The sequence below is a fragment of the Sarcophilus harrisii genome, chromosome 6 (genome assembly GCF_902635505.1).
Source record: "Sarcophilus harrisii chromosome 6, mSarHar1.11, whole genome shotgun sequence".
Lineage (NCBI taxonomy): Eukaryota > Metazoa > Chordata > Mammalia > Dasyuromorphia > Dasyuridae > Sarcophilus > Sarcophilus harrisii.
Window position 1 is genome coordinate 150027162 of NC_045431.1, and position 23528 is coordinate 150050689.

General features: G+C 33.9%; 1 protein-coding gene across 3 annotated transcripts in view; it reads right to left on the reverse strand.

Moving 5' to 3' along the window:
- Positions 1–23528, reverse strand: part of AFF1 (AF4/FMR2 family member 1) — a 191043-nt gene that overhangs the window by 128468 nt on the left and 39047 nt on the right. For 2 of the 3 annotated variants that reach the window (XM_023505763.2, XM_012552040.3), the window contains exon 1: positions 9603–10170. The exons of the other annotated variant lie outside the window; for it this stretch is intronic. Coding sequence is in view for 1 of the 2 variants with exons in the window: in XM_012552040.3 (XP_012407494.1) it covers positions 9603–9631 (29 nt within the window). In the remaining variant the exon portion in view is untranslated. Of the gene's footprint in view, positions 1–9602; positions 10171–23528 lie in introns of those variants that run through there. 3 annotated transcript variants of the gene reach the window in all.

The following is a 23528-nucleotide window of genomic DNA, read 5'->3' on the forward strand; positions in this document are numbered from 1 at the left end:
AATATAAAGAGAAATGTAAACAATAATTAGTTGGTATAGAGTGTATTAAAACTCATTGAAATTAAAATACCCCGATTGGTATGCTCCATAGAAATAGAGAGGATCTTAATTTTAATATTTCCTAAACTTTTTTACATCTTCACTTCCACTCATTTCCATTGTCTAAACATGCTTTATCACGATAATAAATGAGAACAATTTAGCAAAGCTAAACAACACATTAACCCAGTCTAAAAGTATATGCAATGTTTCACACAGTTCATGATGTATCTGTTCAAGAATTACGATTATATACAGCAAAACTACACTTTATGGAAGGGCACAATAACCTTGAAGAACACAGGGAAGATAAATGTGAATACTTGATAACTAGGTTCATAGAAGTATAAGGGAATAATGAACATCAAAATGATTTCTTTCATTCTATCGACACTTCCCCTTTAAAAGGAAATTAAGATAAAATTAGTCCTATCAGTGGTGAATTTAAAAATATTTTTATAGATTCGTTGTTTCTCAAGATGATCAATCCCTTCAAAGAGAAAGATTACTAATGTTGTGAAATTTCTATCCACTGTAATTTCTCAACTTTCTTTTATCTTTTTAACTGTGTGCATGGCTGCTTTGAGACTAGGACCACATGGGTTTGCCCAAGTCAACATGACCCAAAAGGAGAGAACAGGAACAATGCCTTTCTTAAATCTCTCCCTCCTAAAGGTACTCCACAGGGTAGAAGGGAAGCAATAGCATTCCAGTATCTAGACTTCTAGCCAAAGAGGGAAGTTTTTTGAGTAGTGTTAGCCAAAAGGGAGGGAAGTGTTCCCCAAAGTTATTTTAATGAATTTTATGGTTCATAAATAAAGTTTTACACTGCTCCAATCCCAAACCTGACCCAAGACAAGAGCATAATCAGGTGCATTGGAATGCAATGTCTTGGTGGGTTAATTTTGGGCCTGAAATAGGGGAAGACCTTTGGAGAAAAAAAAAATCTCAGTGATCTAGTGCACCTCCCATCTATTGTATTTTGGAGCATATGTTGTGTCTTTAAAAGCAAACTGTAATATAAAATTCTGTTCTTATCACTGATCCTTTGAGTAGAAATAATCTGTCTTATGATTCTTATTTTAAAGATAAGGAAAATGAAATTCAACACAGGAGGTTATAATAGGCCATAGATAGAAAAGGTACTATGTAAAAAAAAAAAGCATTATGTAAAGCTTATTCTTAACGTGAGAACTTAAAAAATTAACTGATTAAAACTATCTGTAAAGACTATAAAATTTCTTGGATTTAACTTTTTTGCATTAAATTGGGTAGTTTTGTGTGTATAGCTTTAAAAAAACTTCCAAAAAAAGCCTTTTCCCTACATCTGGGCAATTTCTACTTTCTTCTTTACAGATATGCCAGACTATTTGTAAATGTACATTCTAAACTGTTAACTTGATAACTGACGATCACAAAAAGATTTCCTTTTTCTCTTCTCTTCCCTTTTCCCAATCAAGTCAAGTATGTAACTAAATTAACAAACTGCTCAGTCTGTAGCAGACATGAGAACTTTTTGATTGAAGTTATAATAAAATAAAACAGGAAAATATGATTCTTTTTACACACAAACATCCAGAAATATGCCCAGTAAAAACATCATACATACCTTCTATTCCATTGGAGAATATATGTACTTACAAAGAGGAAAAAAAATCTGCTTGCAAAATTAAAAAAAATCAACCATGTTATATCCATAAACCAAGTGTAATCTAGCAGTCTGATTACCACAAAAAATATATGAGAAAAAAAAAGAAATTTAATTATAGGGTAGAGGGCAGTTCAGCAGTTTTGCCTTACATTTGAATTTGCAGCTTTGTTTTTGAAAAGACAAATAATTTCCTGTAAACAAAGTTCCAAGAATTGAAAAGTTGCAAAACCCACATTCCAGAGATCAGTTCCTTAATTTTATTATGGGGAACTAACATTTGCTCTAACTCAAAATATTCAATTCCCTGTGATGCTGAACTTTGATTTTATTATTTCACATTCAATAACAATACAACTTTGCAATAAAATAATGATACTACTACAAACCATCATTTCACAAGATATGAAAACATTCCACTAAATTATACACAATTTACAAATAATCAATCACTTGGGGAAAAAACAACTGTGAGAAATCAATAAAATAGGCAATATCATTAACTGGGTTTTATTTTCAGGCATCTAACCAAAGTTAATTAGATAGATAATGTTCTAATTAAGAAAAACTAAGTAAAATTAGTCTGGGGGGGGGATTTTGGAGTATTTGTCCTTTAAATTAAAAAAAAAACAGCTTCTAGAAGGTAATATGCATTTCTCTAGATTCTATATCATTAACTAGAACAAAACACATTTTAAATGTAAAATTTAAGTGAAAAATTTAAAACTACGATGTTTTCATATTTTGTGCCACAGAATAGTCAACTTTTTCCAGAAAAATCTAAATATTCTGGTATTAGTCTTTTATACACATAGCCACATACACATAGCCTCAAGAATAGACTTGAGATGATCAATTACAACTATTCTCTAGATTGTCCTCTTTAAGATCCTTAAGTCTAAGTACTGAAAGCTAGAGCTCTCACATTTTCCCCAGTTGTATAACTAAATAATAACATGGTATTTTTAATATAATAAAGGACTTTCTAACTATGTATGTGGGGAAAGAAAAGGAAAAATTCTAAAAGTTCTGGAGAAGGCAGACACTGACCTGATTTCTTGACCAAGAATTTCATCTAAATAAAAAAGTATAATACTATAATAGGTTGTGAGTCAGTATTTTAGTAGGGGAAGTTTCTATCCATGAGTCATAGCAACAGTTCCTACAAAGTAAAATGAAAGAAAAATAAAAGCTTAAGTAATAGCATTCTATTCCTAAGAAAGACACTATCTTCTAGACAGTTCCTCTAATTGGAAAAACCGTTCAAAGTCTAATATAATACTCTTAAAAGAAGTATTGGGAGATTCTAAAAATACCTGTCCTAAACCTTTTTCCCCCTTTTACTTGGGAAATTTTGTCTTGGCTGAGCCAACATTAGATATTCCTACCAAGGAAGCAGGGATCATTTTGGATGTAAGAAAATAAAGTGAAAACAGGAAGAAAAAAGACAAATACATCCAAGACAGAAACAGAAGAAATAGAGAACCCAGTTAACTTGGGAGGGGAAAATCTACATCAAAAAATTTCCCTGTAGGGGCAGCTAGGTGGCGCAGTGGATAGAGCACCAGCCCTGAAGTCAGGAGGACCTGAGTTCAAATGTGCTCCCAGACACTTAACACTTCCTAGCTGTGTGATCCTGGACAAGTCACTCACCCCCAAGTGAGCCAAAAAAAGAAAAAAATATTCCCTGTAAACAGTATAGACCTATAAATGCAAGGGAAGGAACACTAATAAAATAAAGCAAATGAATAAATTTTAATTATGAACAAGTACTATGAGTTAGAAAATGACAGTATCAGGAAAAAAAAACCCCTAACATTTATCCTGAGATCACTTTTTATTTATAAAGTTTAACACCAAATGACTATTTTGAGAAGAGAATTTTTAAGGTGCTGAATAGGAATACTTTTAGGGAAGGAAAAAGCATGGGGAAAAAATGATAAATCAGTCATCAAAATAAAAATACAACTAAAAATTTATCAGCTTTAATTCCTAATTGTAATTATCCTATTAATATAATTATGGTCAGGAAATACAGTCCAGAAAACTGAAGTAACCTGCCAACCAGTAAACAAACCAGAAAAAGTCAAAACTCTGACTCAATGCCTACCCCTAAAATCCAAACCTTAAATAAAACCGAAACTAAGAGATTTCAATGATACATAGCAATGATAATCTTTCTTATTATTTTGGTTGAAATTTCGGGAGATTATAGGATCATAGATTGAGATAAAGGAGCAGGCCTTGCTCAGAGTCAGGTTAGACCAGACCGTCAAGCACATAGGCACATGTGGCCAACAAATACAAGGGAAACAGATTAAAATGTAAATGGGAAGTATCTCATAATATTAATATTACATCTTAAAACCAAGAAAACCTGAAGTCTGTGGGGATTTGTGATCCCATTTTTATTTGAATTTGATACTACTGATGCAGACTAAGCCCACCATTTTATAGATAAATGAGGCTCAGAAAAGTTAAAGGTTTCCAAAGTTAAACAAGAGTTAAGGAATCAATGCAAGATTTGAATCAAGATCTTAGGACTAAAAATCAAATGCCCTTTTCAATGTATATTCTGTCTAGAATAAAATAAGATAATCATCCTTTGAAAAATTAAAATACTACCAGCTAAGCTAGATTAATTGGGATAAATCATCCATGTAAATAAAACATTTTAAAAACCAGTTTACTTCTGGTTATTTCATTATTATATGGTTAGGTAATAAAATTTCTATAAGTTAGGAAGTAGAAGCTCCTAGCTTTCAATGTTAGGTCTGGTGTGAGATTTAGAGGTTACTAACCCTAAACAATCATGTTGGCTTTTCTTTCTTTTTTTAATCGACTTGAATTAAGAAATTCAAATCCCAGGGACTCAATTTATGCAATCCTTCAGCTCATCAAACATTGATGCACTACCAGTGTAAGCATCAGGATCCACCTTAGGAATCTAAAGAGAAATAAGTCCTGGTCCTCAAGCAGCCTACATTCTTCAATGGATGTCAAGTAGATAGAAAAGGCATACAGCGGTAAATAAAACTAAAGGAGACTTGGGATGGAAAGAAGAGAAGAAAAATAAAGAAAGGAAAAGCTTTGGTAATCTCCAATAGTGTTCTACTTCACAGGACCACCTTTCTGAAAGTCATTTTTCAACTACATCCTCCCAAATATGTGTTAAATAACTTAATAGCTATTTGCTGCTTTTTACTTGTTTTTATTCTCTATATACAAATGTTTCCTGGATAGAAAATAAGTTCCTAGAAGGTAAGGCCTTTCATTTTTATTTTTTTGTGCTCAGTATGTAGCAAATTGTCTAGCCTCTTATGATCAAATGCTTATTAAATTGAAATTTATTCAGGTTTTGTATGTATTTGTATTTATTCTTCTAAGCACTGAAGAGATTAATGAACACAACAATTCTTGTTTTTATTGTTAAAGTCAATGAGAAATAAAAGATTATCTTGCTTTAATCAGAGAAAATCATAAACTCCAAATCAGGTAAAGAGAAAGCACAAGCTTTTCTTAACCTCAATGATGAAAAATACTCTTCAATCCAAAATAAACATAAAATTAAGATTAAAAAAAAAAAAAACCCACATCTTAAATTCCAGCAGCCAACGACTACAGAATTGGTTATCTTTACAAATGGGGTATATAGCAGTCCCTGCTGTCACTTGTACCTGTACTTAAGGATAACCCCATATACTAGCTAATAAAACATTACTCATAATTAAGTGAAAGAAACCAAACCATTAGGAAGTCTTAATCTTATCCTCAAGTTACAATTACCCAAAAGATCTCTCTGTAATATGGAAATAAACAGAAAAATTGCAAATGGTGCTCATCTATATCAAAATTATTATGCTACAAAACCACTTGCTTGCTCATTATTTCCTTAATCCCTTCATTTTCAACATTATTCTTCCATATTATTCACACATCAATAGCTGTAGTTACTTTGAATTTTCTTAATCTCATAGAATTCCTAAGATAAAATAGAAGAATCCATGACATAAAACATTGGTATGCTTTGGTGAATGGAAAACTTTCTTCCATATTCAGGTTTTGGAACTTAATAACACTATCTTAGGACCAATTCTGCTGTCTATGATTTTAGTGTTTTTTTAAGTTATCAATAAACTACAGCCTAATTCTAGAAAGTCATTACTAGGGGGAAAACCGTTAACCTCTTGAAGAATTATCTTAGCTTAAAAGCAGTAAACCTGAAAAACTATTTTAGGTACAATGCAGGATGAAACAGAACCTATCTCCTCACCCACCTAGGCCCCAGATGTAATTCTCTTAAACAAGAAAATTTGATTTAAGAGAGCTGACAAAAACAGAGATGTCTACAAAAAAAGGTTGCCTATGCAAAATTACTATCAAAAGACAGAGTTTCTGGTTTTAAAAAAAAAAAATTGAGTCCATAAAAATCATCTCAATGATTTTCTAATACATCCTGTTTCTTGTAGATTGGGTTGGCTCTCCAATAGAGAAGGGGGAGGGGAGACAGACTAGAACAAAGCATTCACATTTCCCACTAACATTTCACCAACAACATTTCCCCACAGAACTGACCCAGTCCAAAAAGCATGCTCATCACCCACAAAACACAAATGTGTCATACGTTAAGACCCTCAACCTTTGACTTTTTCTAACTCAATCTGAAAACACAAAAAAGGCTTCACTGGTTTTCTCTAAAAGAAAATGTGACAGTTATGTTATTTCTATGAGAAAACACTAACCTTCCCAGTTTCAAAGCTGAAGCCAACTGTAACTATAACCAAAAAAATACAAGTTTTTAAAAATTGTTTTAATTGGACAACAAGACCATTCTGCAAGTTTCATTTGCAGAATAGCATAGAAAAGTTGACAAAAATTTCTCAAAAGTTTAAAATAGTGCACACCATGCCTTATCTGACTCTGGTTTGAAAATCCAATCATTCAAGTGAATGGAAAATAAACCACATATGAAATATCAAAAAAACATAAAACAAAAAACCCATACATAATGAAAAACCATAAAAACAAGCCATTCCTATTTTCTTCATTTCATCTACTCACCTGTGTAAATAAAGCAAAAAAAGTTCTTTACTTTTAGATCTGAGAGAAGCAAGGTAATTTAACCTCAACTAGGCTCTCTGGAGATACAAAGTAATACAATGTGTGATTTGGCCTTTTCCTACAGACAACACAATCTAATTGTGAAGTTGAGTGATATATAACTCAAAATTTACTATTAGGCCCAGTGAGTGACATTTTCTAAGACGGTCCTGAAAATACCAAGTTAAAGGTCTTTTTTTTCTATTAAACACACTCCTACTACAAATAACTTTCCTATCTTTAATTCTTCAAAGGGTTAATTCTCTGCCATTTTACTGAAATTCTTTCCATTTATAAGACAGACACTCAAAATATGAAAAATTAGTGCTTAAAAAGGCTCAGGAATGAAATGAGATGATCTTTGGACACGTGTGTGTGTTTCAATGTGTATGCTCTAAATCCAATTATTAAAACACTTATTTGCCCCCTAATACCAGTAGCCTTTGGCAAAAAAAAATCTCCCAGCCTATCCCACAACATATAGTAAAGCATTTCCTGACACAGGACATTCATCAATGGTTTGTAGTTCAGTCATTTTCACTCTAGTCATGTTCTGTGTGACCCAATTTGAAGTTGTTTTTGTTTTGTTTGTTTGTTTGTTTTGGGAGGGTGGGGGGAAATACTGGAATGGTTTACTCTTTCCTTCTCCAGCTCATTCTACAGATGAGATAATGAGGCAAACATTAAGAAACCCCCCCCCCACATCCCCAACCTCCAGGATCATACAGCTAATAAGCTTTTGATGCCGACTTTGAATTTGGGTCTTCCGATTCCAGGGCCAATGCTCTATTCCCTATGCTACCTAGCTGTTCCCACATCAGTGCTACAAGAATCCAATTTAATCTACCTTCAGAGTCTACCACCAGAAAAAACTAAGTCAAGTTTTCTCATAGTTTATCCTGTAAGACAGAAAAAATTTGATCCATAAATCCCCAGAAATCATAAAACTTAGAATAGAAAATATTAGAAATTATCTAGTAAAAAGCCCCCCCCCCCCCCATTTGACAGATGAGGAAAGTGAAGGTTTAAGTGATCTGTCACAGGTCACACATATCAGTGGTATAGATTAATTTGAATCTAGATTCTCTGTCTCCAAATCCATATCTCTGCACAACCAAGGATAAATGCATCACCAAATGCATATCTCACAACCAAGGATAAATACAAACGAAAGATGAGTAAGAAAGAGTGGAAAATATTGTGTTTGATACATAGTGGCCTAAATCTAATACTAACTTAAATGTAATAATATTAATTATAGGGTTTGTTTGAAATTCAAAAACGATCTGAAATCATTTTTCACCTTCCTTTTCTTAGTGTATAAATTAGAAAATGTCTTCCCCTAGGACTGGCGAAACTAGGTCTGTGTGCAAGGAAGGTAAATTCCTCACATAAGAAATCTGTTCATTGTTGAAAAATTGCCCATGCATATGTTTTATAAATAAAAAGCTATAATAAAAAAATTTTTTAAAAAGAAAGAAATCCGTTCATCACAAGCAATCCTACCACCTTGGTTCCAGATTCAAGTATATAATGAGAGGCAATCTACAAGACCTGGGAGATGTTCTGAATCTTCTCTGGAAACCCTAAATCACAGCTAAGGATTTTCTATCAGGAATAGAGAAGAGAAAATATACAGCTTCCTTCTATAAGTATTCAGCTTTCACTTCTCAGACTACTAGATTGCTACTAGATTAAAAAGTCAAAATTATTAGGTGAAATTAGTAGATTGGTTTTATTAATAATATTCATGAAAGGTAGCAGTGGGTAGAATCTATAGGGGGAGCTAAGAAGATGTTAGTTCAATTCAAACTTCTGACACATACTGGCCACATGACCCTGGTTAGGAACTCCAAGAGTTCTTGCTAACTCCAAGGCTTTAGAGATTGCAGAGAAAGTGTTAATCTGCATCGGCGGAGATTATTGGGGATTACTTGTACTAATGAAAATTCTAGCAGGAGTACCTATTTTATCATCATATACTGTATATACGTTTAGTATATAGACCACACATATACATAGATAGACGTCGTCAGATCTGTTTCTTTTTACTTTTCAGAAATGGAGTTTGCCCAGCTTTCTAATATTCAAGGAGTTAAAAGCAAAAGTCTACTTTGCAAATTTGAAGTTTCTTTGGAAATATCACTCAGAAAAAAGTTAAAACAGAACAGTTTGAATTTCAAGGTAATTAATTACTTTCTTGTTATCAACCACACAACAACAAACCAAGTCCAGTGACAACAACGGTAGTTAATAATTCTCTCCCCTTCCCAATTCGAAGTCCATCTCCAGTCTTAGCAAACTCAGGAGTTTCGTCCACCATGTGATAGAAAACTATACATTTCATTAGCAAAATCCCGATTAACACCTGGCAAGGTACCAAACACCTTATCAAAAACGAAGTCTATTTTATCTTAACCTTATTTAATTCACCTAAAAATCACACAAAAAAATGATATCGAAAGCAAGTACCAAAACCCCCTGACCAACTGTTTAGAAAAAGATAATCACATAATTTACTCCAAATAATTCCCATTCTTTAAAAAAAAAAATTCAATCTTCATTATTCATTCAAATCAAGACATTATTTCCTTCCTTCCTTTACATGCATAGTAGGTAGAGAAACTATAAAATAAACAAACTATTTTGAACCTGGAGGTAAAAAAAATAGAGATAATTCATGAGAAATGATGAGAAAGCAATAGCAAAGCTACTTACTGTTTTCTTTCCCTGCCCTTTTAACAAAAAACTTCCCATCCCTTAGGGCCTAGTTTAAAAAAAAAAAAAAAAAAGTTTTTCCCCGTGCTTTCCTTACCTTGACGGGGAGGCCATAATTAAGTTCATAAAGCAAAAAGTCTGCAGTCCATCAGCCCTCTCATCTGGCTGACCCTCCAGTCAAAATCTCCTTCAGCATTTGTAGGGGGTGAGTCAGTGGGTGTCTGCTTCCTATCTCCCTTACCCGCGGCACTCTCTTAAAAAAAAAAAAAAAAAAAAAAAAAAAAAAAGTCACTTTTCTACCTGTTCCCAGAGACTCCAGTTTCCTAAACTAAGCCTCTAGTTCAGTTTGGGATTACATGAATTCAGATAGACATCCGGGCATTCTGAGTTTCAGCAAGTTCGCCCCACTTTCCTAGGCACAGGGAGTTCGTTTTTAAGCTACGGAATTTAAAGCATTTAATATCAAACAGGGGGAAAAAATTGTAAAGGAAAGGGGGAAAAAATAAAGCTAAGGAAAATCACTGGCCAACACCTAAAAGCAAAAAACAAAACTTTGAAAAGGGAAGAAGGGAAGAAAATATTCCCTGGGCAATAGAAAGTTGCTGGATTGCGTAGATTAAAAAAAATAAAACCCCTTCCAAGAAGGTTCTCGTGGTACAATCCACCTCCTTAATTGGGCATGTTAGGCTATTAAGGCAAGAAAAAGAGGAGGATTGGATAGAAAAAAAAATACAAGCCAGGGTGATCAGCCTATCAAGGAGGAAGTGCTGAAGTGCAGGGGCCGAAGACCTGCCAGGGACCCGCCTACAAACTGGTCCTTTGCCAGATTCCTAACAAAGTACAAACTGGCATCCCTGGAACACAGAGTTCTCAGCTGCTGCTCCCCAAGCACTCACGATGCAGTATGAACACTTAGGAAAATGGAGACTAGAAATAACTCATTGAAAGGAAATCTTCGGAGGGCAATTATGACTTGCACAATAAGAAAATGTGGGAGTCAAGTGCATTTTCTTTCCATTTTGTTTTGTCTAATTTACATTTATTTTGTGCTTTTTCAAAACAATAACGCAAGTCCCTGAACCTCAAAGTGCTAATGAAGCAGCACGGGAGATAATAAAATACAAACATCCTTGTTTGTATTACAGTTAAGCGCCACTTTATATTTGTATTTACTAATAAATGAGTTAAGAGTGACTGTTGCCAAATGTTGCAATACCATATATATAATCCATCGACCCAAATATGTCATGTAGTTTATAAAATTTCCTTATACTCTCTTTTAAAGGATACTACTCCCCCTCCAGGTTCTAGTTTAAATGCAATTAAATATTCAGCAATCACTACATTCAAGGGAAGCTTTGGGTAATTTATGACTAGAAAAACCAGGAAAGTTCAAGTCAGCCTCTGGTACATACCTAAGAGTGAACCTAGACAAATCATATAACTTCTAAACCCCTCAAATTTGCATTGACTGAAAGACTGCTCAGTGACAGTTCCTTATACTAATGAAACTACAGATCTGGATGAAAAAAAAATATTGTTTAATATCTTGAGAGTACAAAGTCATATTATGTGTAATTGTAAGATTATTCCATACAGCATTTTATGAAATTGACCCATTACTATATAATTCATAATCATGGCCCTTGAGAATATATACATTAACTCTCTAGGTGATCTCATTGATTCCAAGTTTATCATAACTCTGCAGATGACTTAACATTTTACATAAATCCTCAGAAGATGAGATCCAATTTCTCACCATCAACTTCCAGCTAAACAACTTCTAGATTTCCTAAAAGCATATCCAAAATGTACTATTTTGAAGGAAGTTATAATTAGAAAAAAAAAAAAAGCATCTCTTTTCCTAACTTCCTGATTTCTCTTCTGAACTCTACCATCCTTCCAGTCACCCAAGTTCTGAATCGAAATGTCATCTCTGACTCACCCATTTTAGTATAAAAACTACAATACTAGTGAGCATTTATGTAGTGTTTTAGGGCTTTCACAGCACTTTACATATTTTACTTCATTTAATCTTCATAATAACAATGGGAGATAAATATTATAATTATACACATTTTACAAGGCAGGAAATTGAGATTAGGGATTAAGTGACTTTTCCAAGGTCACACAGTTGTGCTTTTTTTTTGTTGTTGTTGTTGTTGTTGTTTTTAGTGTCTGAGGCAATATTCAACCTCATGTCTTCACTTCGAATCCTGGAATACAGTGCACTGCACCATTTAGTTGCTCCCCACCCTGTTTCTAGATGTTGCTTCTTTCTCCACAATATTCCTCAAATACATTCTCTTTCTCTCCTCTTACAACCACCACCCAAAGTCAGAACTTCATCATTTCTCTTCTGCCCTATCATACAACTGCCTCCTAATTGATTTCTCTGCCTTTTTTGTTTGCTGATCATTGTGCACTCAATGTAGCCTCTGAAAAGTATGGACTGATTCTCTGTGCTGCTTGTGCTAATTTTGACAACAATTAATACCAAAAAAACACAGGTCCTCCATCAGCCAGCACCACATCATCCATATATGTGGAACCATCAGTTACAGCAAATGGAGAAGTTTTGAATGCTGTAGATAGGTTCATTTATTTACCTTGGCAGTACACTTTCCAGGAATGTACTTATTGATAATGAGGTTGACACCCACATTATCAGAACTAGCTCAGTGTTAGGGAGGTTTCCGAAGGAAAGTGTGAGAAAGGAGAAATTAGACTGACTTCCAAACTAAAGGTCTACAAGAGTCACTGTGCTGGCTTCTTCGTGGATGCCTGTGAAATCTGGATAGTACACCAGCACCATGCCAGGAAATTGAAAATGCCTCCATCTGAATTGGATTAGGAAGATTCTGATCACCTGGCAGGATATACCAGACAGTGAGGTCCTTTCTCAAATTAAACTGCCAAGCATTCACACTCTACTGTGTAAAACTCCCTTGGGCTGACCACTACGTTTAAATGCCAAATGTACCCTTGCCAAGAAAATTATTTTATGAAGAAGTCATACAGGGTGGTCAGAAAAAGCGATACAAGGACACTCTCAAGGATCTTCTTAAGAAGTTTAGAATTGATTGCATGACCCAGTAAACACTGGCACAGGACTGCCCTAGCATGAAGTCATCAGAGAAGTTGTGCTCTATGGGCAAAGCAGAATTGAATTAATTAAAAAAAAAAATGCAAGATGTGCAGTTAGTCTCCACCCCAAATATTCATGGAGACTTATTTGTGTCTAAACTGTGACAGAGCATTCCAAGCTCATATTGGTTCCATCAGCCACAGTTGGACACATTGTAACTTGACTCTAACAGAGAGATGTCACAACATTTTGGTCCTCTGAAAATGAAGGACAGCAATCAATCAGCTTTCTTCAATTCACTCTCCACACAGCTGCCAAATTGATATTCCAAGAGCTCAGGATAGGCATGGCCATTACACTCTCATGTTCAATAAATTACTTTCTACAGGATAAAATAAAAAATCTGTCTCACATTTCGATCTTTTTTGGTTCAAAAGTGATTTACAAACTTCTTTCACATTTTTCATGACATACATTATCTTCCAAATAAAATGACCCTACTTATTATGCTCTCTAAAGGACAGGTCAGGCAATTATCATATAGTAAGTACTGGGGAAATATTCATTCTGTAAGTCCTAGGGAAGAAAAAGAAAAAAGCCAGTCCTGCCCTCAAGAAGCTCAGATTCAAATGGGAGAGAAAACACAAAAAACCCAACCTACAATGCAAATACAAAACAGATGGAAAGCAATAGAAAACCAAAACGCCCTAAGAGCTAGCCAAGCCAGATAAAAACCTTTTGCAGAAGATGAGAATTGAGCTGAGTCTTTAAAGAAATGAGGAAAATGATGAGCCCTAATTAAGAAGAGAAAGAATTCCAGGCATGAGGGGCAGAGAGAAAAGATAAATTGTCCCATGGGAAAAAGAAAAGTTTAAGGCAGTAGAGCAGTTCTGGAGAGGAGTAAGCATTAAATGACAAAGGGGGTTATATTTCAGCCTGAAGGTAAGAAAGAGGCCAGAGCCACTGGAATTTGACACAGATGGAAAATCACTTTGGCAGCTACATGAAGGCTGGATTGTAGTGGGGGAAAGACTAGAAGCAGGGAAACTGGCTTCAAGAGGGGCGATTATAGACATGGAAAGAAGGCTTTATGTGTGTGTATATGTGGACATATGTAAATATACACATGTATATATATGTACATACATACAAGCATTCACACATATTTATATAAACACACACACACACAGAAAATCTTGTGAGAGGTAGAAATGTCAAGATTTGGCAAAGGAACAGATATAGGCAGAGTGAAGAATCAAAGAGAAAATCCTTCAACCTGAGAAGTCACAAAGGAAGCTGGTGATGCAAAATTACAAGATAGGAGACTCTCCCTCTTTCCTGAAATTCACTATTCCTCACTTACAATGCAGCTCTTGGGTACACTGAAGCTTCATTTCAAGTTACAAACCCTATAGTAAATCGTTATAGATGATGCCAGATGTTTATACTTCCTTTCACCAAGAAAAAAAAAGTTCAAGAGGCAGTTAGATGGAGCAGTGGATAGAGCACCTGCTCTGGAGTCAGGAGGACCCGAATTCAAATCCACTAACAGGCTTTAGCTATAAGACTTTAACCCCAATTGCCTTTAAAAAGGGAAAGGAATCCAAGATTATGAGCCTAATAACATGACATGATTTAAGATTTTGACTTTAAATATAACATGCACACATACAGAAACACACACAAACAAATGGCCTCTGAAACTCATTTATCAATTTTATTGATAGCTTTTGTTTTTTCATTATGAACATATTCTAGCCTCTTTTACCCTAGAAACTATACCTTACAATTTCCTACCTGGCTATACTCCTCTGGACTTCTACATCATGGCCCCAGGGACCTCTTTATCCTGCAAGATCAAATCAGCCTTGGAACTCACACGCTAGTTGAATCCTTTGCCTCTGGATTTCTTCTTACTGAATGGCATGATGAACTCTCAAAATCTCCTTTTTAAAGAAGGTACCCAACTCAACAATCTCTTCATGTCCTAGATAGCTATACTCCTTTGGATTTCACCATCATGCCTCTATCCCAAGTATTTTCCCCTTCTATTCACCCTCTTCCCTTTTCTGCTTCCTTTTGTATACTGTTTTCCCTCATTAAATTATAAGCTCCTTGAAGGATGCTGTCAGAAAAAACAACAACAAAAAAACCCTGTAAAGTCTTTCATAAAATCGAGCAAAGTGAAATGTAGTGTATATAAAGTAATAGCAATGTTCTGAGATAACCAGCTGTAAATGACTTTGTACTACTCAGAATAGTAATCACCCACAACTACTCTATAAAAGACTTATGATATAAAATCCTATCCATACCCAGAGAAGGAACTGATTGTTTGTTAAAAAATTGAAGCATCATCTTTTTCTCTCTCTTTAATTTAAATTTTCTTGAAGCTTTTTATTTTCATTAGCGTGGGAGATCTATGTTTTCTTTCACAACTTGACTTTTATGGATTTGTATACATAACTTTACATGTGGCTTCTTAATTGTGGAAGAGGACAAGGAAGAGAACATGTTTTAAAAATATGTAAAAAAATTTTTTTTGTTTTGAATTTAACTGAGGAAAAATATTTAATAAATAAAAATTAAATTGTAAGTTCTTTGAAGGAAAGGACTATCTTTTTTTTTTTTTTTTTAAATATGGATCCCTAATTCTTAACACAGTGCCTGGCACAGAAAAGACGCTTAATAAATGTTTACTGCCTGAAAGAATTGTTTTGCAAAACTATACAACATATAAAAAAATGATCTGACAATATGTTCTGTGATCCAATGATAGGTTGCACATTGTCTCTCTCTCTCTCTCTCTCTCACACACACACACACACACACACACTCCCTCTCCTCTCTATCTTCCTCTTTGGGACCAAGCTTGGTAATTACCAACTACCAGACTGGGTTGTTGACGAAAGAGATAACATTCATAAAGTTATTCTGAACCATAACACACTAATATGAATGTTCATTGTTATTAGGTTTATTGTTAGAATTACAGTTAGTTAGAGATTAAACTTGCCAGTTTCATTGATATATGAAGCTCTTAATGTAAATTAAAATCTTTGCAGTTTATGAGTTGTCAAAGCAGAACTGTCAAATGTAATGCTGGGAGCAAAAAGCAATCCATAAGATTCTAAAATGTGGCCCAAATCAAGTTAAAATGTAACTGGGAAACATTTAGCAAAATAAATGTAAATAGAATAAAACGTGTATAACTTTACATTTTAAAATTAAATCTATATTTAGCTCATGAAGGTTATTAGCAGCTCCCGTTTCTGAATTTGCCATCTCTAGCCTACAAAATAAAAGAGGTTAAATATCACGGTGTCCCACATCCAGTATATATCAAGAAATACAATTCCACTTGAACTCAACTTTTCTTGAATCTAAAGTCAGCTTACTCTCTATATTCACCACTATAACAAAATGTTTTTCATATATAGTAATTCTCATTACAAATGATTGGGAAAATTCTATATGTTTATGAGCCTCCAATTGTTCTGATAGATGTTTTTTCTTTGAGCAATGGTTTTTGATCTTATGTTACTTGAACATATGTTATATATATCAGACACTTGGAGATATTTTATAAAAATATTTTTTCCGAATTTCCAAATTTCTTCTGTTTATGCTGGTCACGATTTTTAAAAATACAAAACTATTTAAATCTAATGTGACTAAATTTATCTACTTTATCTTTTTTAATTGTCTCTGTTCCTTGTTTAGTTAAGAATCTGCCCTCACTGTCACAATCACAGTATCTGATCTAATTCTCTTCTTGTTTTTTAGGGGACAGGGGTATAATAATATATATTCAGGCAACATCCATTTTCAATGCATTACAGATATAAAGAGATCTGATAATAACTTGAGAATACCAATATTTGAGCATTTCCACTTAAAAACAAAAAAATTTGATGAAAGAATTATAAAAACCAAAAGTATAAAAAGATAATCAGAATCTATTCTACATAGAATTATATACTAACAAAACTAAAAACACAAATGAAATGAAGGAATACCTTCAAAAATATAAAATGCCCAAATTAAAAGTTTAAACACAATAACAATGTAAAAGGAAGGAACAGCCACATACCATTTAACAAAATTATAAAATTGGAATGTAACTCCTAAAGAAATATAAAAGGGAGGCCAGCAGGTATTAGTTACACAGTACATGTAAACTTTTTCAATCTATCAATCAGCTGTGCTGATTTTTTTTCCCCCACTTTAAAAAACAGTACTACTGATTTTTATGGGATGGTTGTTAGAACAGGCAGGAAGGATACTGTGGATGACTATGATATTATAAAAAAAATCAATGAATTCAATAAAAACTTATTTTTAAAAAATACCAAAGCTAACAGAAGATAAAGTCAAATTCTAAACCCAATCTCAGAAAAGGCTACAAAAATAGTTGTAAAACAATTACCAAAGAAAATAAAATTCCTGGTCCTAAGAGATTCACAGGAGAATGCTATCAAACTTTTAAAAGACAATATTACTACTATACAGATTATTTTCAAAAATTGAGAAAGCACTGTACCAAAATCCTTTTATGGGACAAAAGATAAAAACAAACAAACAACAAATTACACACTAATATCATTAATAACTATCAAATTAATTTTAAATAAAATCTTGTCAAAGAGACAATACTTCCAAGGAATCGCTTATTTATGATTATTTCAATAAATGCAAGAGGCTTTGCATTCATGCTTAAATAATCCTACAAAGTACAGACATAAAAGGACCTCTAAAAAATGTCACTAACAAAAAGAAAAAACACATTCAGTAAAGTTATACTAGAAACTTTTTCAATAAATATGTGGGTATAACAAGAATACCCATTCTCTCAAATATAACTGGATATAGCTCTGGAAATGCTAGAAATAGAAATTAGGTAAAGTAAAGAAATTAAAAACATAAATATAAGTAAAGAAGAATTACAATTATCCCTATTCACTGATAATGGTTTCTTGGAAAATCTTAGAGAATCAGAAAAGATACTTAGAATATGTTAGAGCTGTGAAGTCAGATTCAAATAGAAAGGGGCCTCTACTCCATAGATAAGCATCTCTATGATTCATATACTAACAGTTATAGAATTCTTATTTTCTATATTTTATTGTTTTAATTTATTTTTAAAATACATCCCAATTACAATTTAATTTGGTTTGGGCTATACTCATGAACTGCATTGAATTCTGTTGGCAAAGGTATTTGGCACTTTTGTTCTAAAGAATAACAAAACATTATTAATAATTCATACAATAAATTCAAGAAAAAAATGCAGACAACAAAATATACCCTCATAACCTCAACATCAACTGTATTTATATAAAATAACAAAAACCAAAAGGCAAAAAAAGAATGTCCCATTCCAAATAACTATAAAATACTTAAAGAATACCTTGAGGAATTAGTCTACAAAATTACACAAAAAGACTTGTATAAATAAGGTTACAAAATGTTCCTTCAAAAAACAAAGACCTCAAATAACATTAGTGCTCATGGCAAAGCCTTGCCAATGTAATAAAAATTACAACACTATCAAAGTTAATTTACAGGAGGATTCTGAGATGGCAGAATAGGTTGGTAAAGTTCAACCCTCCAGATTTCCCCCACAAATAGAACAAATTTGTACTTCAAAATGAACATAGACTGATGAAAAATCAAGAAGATGTAGGCCAGAACAAAGATTCTCCTAATACAACTGAGAAGCTCTAAGCAGGGGATTAACCCATGTGAAGTGCAAAGACCTCTGGGCTATTTCCATAGAAACACCAAGTGGGGACCCCTGGGACTAGCTACATATGGCTGGAGCCTCAGCAGGAACCATAGAAACTTTCACCTCTTACACTGCTTGTAGAGTGGGGTCTGAGTCTTACAAAAGGGAGTGAACCTTAGCTGATTAAAAACAGCCAGGTCTAGCTGCGCTGCAGATGACCCTGGGCAAAAAGGAACCAACAAACCTATGAATGCAGAGGCAGGGATGTTGTTGGCTTCACTTCCTGGAGAATGGAATTCTTAGTTTGAGGTTCCTGGTCAGAGGGGAGAGATGAGGTAAAGTCAGAGACACCATCCCCTCAACCCCAGGATTGGAGGTGCTTATATTAATATCTCTTATTAAAAAAAAAAAAAAAAAAAAAAAAAAGAAACATACTATGGGAACGGAGAAAACTGGGATTCATTTTCAGAGGAGGACACTGAAATAAAAAAAAGCTTCTGCCCCAAAACGTAACATGAAATGGCTTCTTGCCCAGAGAGAATTTATAGAAGAACTCAAAAGCATCCAAGAAAACAAGAATGTGAAAAAAAAAAAGTTAAAACAACTAGAAAAGGAGATACAAACTCAAAGATACAACTCTTTGAAATTAAAATTGAGTTAAGGGGAAGGAAGCAGTGAAGTCATGAAAGACCAAGAAATAACAAAACAGATTCTAAAGAATGAAAAAATAGAACAGAATGTGAAACATCTTATAAGAAAAATGACAGATCCGGAGAACAGATCAAGAAGAAAAAAATTAAGAATAATTGGATTGCCAGAAAGTTGTGACCAAAAAGGAGGATTTTGACATAATAATGTAAGAAATAATCCAAGAAAGTTGTTCTGGAGTGATAGAACATGAGGGGAAAAGTAGAAATAGAAAAACAATTCACCAATTACTACCTCAAACAGATCCTTTGTGCAAAACACATAGGAACATTATTGCCAAATTTCCAAACCCCCAGATCAAAGAGAAAATTTTGCAAGAAACAAGGGAAAAAATATTCAAATATGGTGGATTTACAATTAGAACTGTACAGAATTTATCAACAGCCACAATAAAAGACAGCAGGTCCTGAAGTCATATCTACTGATAATCAGAAGAACTAGGCCTGAAGCCAAAAAATATCCAGTAAAATTATCTATAACATTGAACAAGAAAAAATAGACATTCAACGAACTTGGAGATTTTCAGGACTTTCTATCAACCAAACACTAATTTAATAGGAAATTTAATATATATGAGACAATATCAAAGATTAATTTCAAGGAATTCAATATGGACAAATTGTTTATGTTTTTCCCCCTAGGTGAAATGAATACCATAATGTTCAAAATTCATATCAACAACAGGGCAGCTCAAAAGAAAGATTGATAGAGTTAATGTAAAAATAGTAATTATGTTATAGAAATGAGGTATAGAGGAAGAATAGACACAGGCATTAGAAGGGAGAAAAGGTCTAAGTTCTGAAAACCTACTCACATTAGGACTGGGTAAAATAGGCAGCACTACATATATATTATGAAGATTATAGCTATATGAAAGAATGCATCAAATCACTAATGATAAGAAAAATGTAAATCAGAGCAAGTCTGAAGTTTCACCTCACATTATTTTACAAACTGGCAAAAATAACACAAGATAGCAATAGTCAGTATTGTCAGGGTTTTTATGAATACTGATGCTAATTTTGGCAATGTTGTGAATCAATACTGGAAAACAATTTGGACTTATGCACATAAAGTGACTAAAAATATCCATATTCTTTGATCTAGAGATTTCAATACAGAGCTCATACCCCAAGGATAGCATTGATTTTAAAATAAATCTCCATGTACGCCAAAATAGCTGTAGTTGAACTTTTTGTGATAGCAAATTTTAGAAATAAATTAGATGCCCACATCAATTAGGAAATGGATAATCAAATCATTACACATGAATATAATGGCATATTATTGTGTATGTGATGATGTATGTGCAATGAAGTATGTGATGAATATGAGAAAGATGGAAAGAACTGAGGCAGAATGTGCTAAGCTAAGTAATAAAACAACATACACAGTAACTATAATCATAGAAATGGAAAATACAAGTGCACACCTATACACCACAACTAAATTATGTAAAATTATATAGAAGCAGAATGGCTCTAAAGAGATATGAGAAGATATTCCTACCTCAACTTTTTTTTAGAGGGGGAAGGTCCATAAATTGCAGGTTACACAAATTTTCAGAAAAATCAATATAGTAATCAGTTACGCCGATTCCCCCTATCTTTTTCTTAAGTTTTATTTAGTGCCTATTATGTGTCAAGCACTGTACTGAGCATTTTGTAAATATTATCTCAATTTTAAAAAATGCTACTTTATGTGGGATGACTTTCCAGAAGGGAGAGGAATACTTGGGGAAACTAAAGTGATATTTTTTCTTATCTTGAAAATTTGTTGTTAAAATTTCATCAGAGTGAGATTTTTTGCTATTACAATATCTTGCACATAGTAGTTACTTAATAATTAGACTGAATGGAGGTAACTTTCAGTTTTAACTCCCGGAGATTAAGGACTTGAGTTCAAATCCACCTTCAGACATACTAGCTGTGGATCCTCAACACATTACAGAAAAGCAAACCCTCCAATATCTTTGCCAAGAAAACAAAGAGTCAGACATAACTGAATTACAATATCACCAGTGATTAGGTTGAATGTGAATGAAACAATAATTTCCCACCAAATTCTAACATGTAATTTAACAAAGATTTATTAAATGCCTAAAATTCCAGTGCCCTATGCTACAGCTTGAGTATATACCAACAAAAAAGCAGAAAGAGCCAACATGTACATGGATAAGAAAAGATTTACAAAAGTAATTTCAAAAGATAAAAAGAATAACTGATAAACGAGGAAGGATTTCTTGGAGGCAACATGTGATCTGTGCTTTGAAGGAAGGTTGGTATGGTGAAGCTGGGCTCCAACTTATCTCATAAAGATAACAGCATGGAGACATTTTTGCTCACTTTGAGAAGGGATGGGTGGTCAGTGATTCACAAGAGTTAGAAAGCCCTTCTTTCCTGGCAGCCCCCATTAGGCCCAGTATGAAAAGGCAGTTTACAGCTATCCCTACCTCCCAGTTCAGGTACCTGGGCTTACAGGTGGAAGTTCCTGAGTTGCACACAGCTTATAGATTGTATTGATTGTGCCAAATGGTACTAAGTCAAAAGGCATGGAATGGGTAGATATGTAATAGGGGACTGGCAAATGAACAGCCTTGCTGATTCAGTTGACTAGGTGAAGAGGCTGGTAACATGTAATGGAACTGTCTCAGAGATTCTGAAGCACAAGTAGACATTTTGTAAATATTTCCAGCCTACTAACAAGGTGTGGAATACAAGCCATTTGATTGCCAGTGGTTATAAAGCCGGAGAAGGATGGGGGAGGGAGAGAAGAGTTGTACATTCACAAGGTCCCAGATAGCTTCAGACCCCTTTATCTGGGCTCTTTCATTCACTTCCTGCCAGCTGATGACATCCAGTGAAGCACAATGAGGTCCAAGCTCTTTGCCCACCCTGGCATGTGTGCTTTCATATTAAATGCAAGTTGGATACTATGACCTAATAAGTTTCTAAAGAGTTAACTGAGAGTTCAGGAATGGAATCCATCAATGCATTTTTCAGTCAGCCCAGCATCAATGGCCTGAGAAAAGGGGAGGTACCATCAGTGGGCAGCCCAACTCATTCAACAAGATGCAACGTTTTATAGCAACCAATGCTATATAGAAACATATTAAGCTGAATGAAGCCCACTCTCCCTAGAGAAAGACAGGAAAATGTTTGTACATCTCTACTTGGCTAGATCTTTGACATAATCATCATAATAATTATAAACAATAATAGGAACATCTTATAGCACTTTAAGGTTTGTAAAATCTTCACAAATATTATCTCATTTGATTCTCACAAGTACTCTAAAGGTAAATGTGATTTTTACCCCCATTTTACAGATGTGAAAACTGAGGCAACTAAAAGTGACATGCTCACACAGGGTCACGAAGTTAATGAGTGTGTGAGAAAAGATGTGATCAGGTTGTGTTCCTGATTCCAAGTGCAATGTTTTATCTAATGTGCTATCTGGCTGTCCTTAGTATCTTTTTAAATGTTAACTGAGATTTGGTGGCTATTAGTGGAGGAACACACAAGGAAGAGGAGTTTGAATTAAGATCTTTAGAGGAGAGACACCTTAATCTTCCTATAACTCTGAGGAGGAGATTACAGCTGGCTAGAGAAATTCCTCATTACAATCCTTGGGGAGAATTGCAGGAGGAATTCAGACTACATTAACATGAGTATGCATAACACTGGAATATCTACTCTCTACTGGGTGCTCAGGTGGAGTATCTCAAAAGACCAACTTATCTGATCATTTCTCAAGCCAAATTACTACTTAATCTGAATAAATGTTAACAGTAAATGACCCTGGAAAATTAAGCTTCTAAACATTATCACTGGAGATAGTAAACCCAAACTTGATATAAATGATTGCCTAAAATTAAATTATGTTATTCTTATTTGCAGTAAGATGTGTTCTCAATCTTTTCTTGCGTATCATGATAATTGTGGAAATATGTGTAGAAGAGTAGCACATGTATAACATATATTGTACTACTTGCCTTCTAGAGGACTGGCTGGGGGAGAGTTAGGGAGAAAAAAAATTGGAACACAAGGTTTCAACATTGAAACAAAAGGGTCAATGTTGAAAAATTATCCATGCATGTTTTGAAAATAAAAAGTTTCAATTAAAAAAAAAGAAATTAACTATGTGTATGTTTTGAAAATAAAAAGCTTTTAAAATTTTTTAAAAGATGCGTTCTTAGTATTATTAGAGAAATTAGAGCAAATCAGTACTTTAGCTAAGTATGCTGCATTAAATTTTGAAATTGCAGTATACTTGCTATTAGCCATGTGACCTTCACCTGTTTATCTGTTTCTATAAACTGTATAAAGGGGATAATAATAAAAATAATAGCTCCTTCCCTTCCCAAGGTTGTTGAGAGGACTATATAATTGTGTTATACTTAACACAGCACCTGGCTTAGAGGCAGAGTGAACAATACAATATTCAGACTTTTTAAGAATTTAATGAGACAAAATGGGTATTTTTGTCTACTTTTC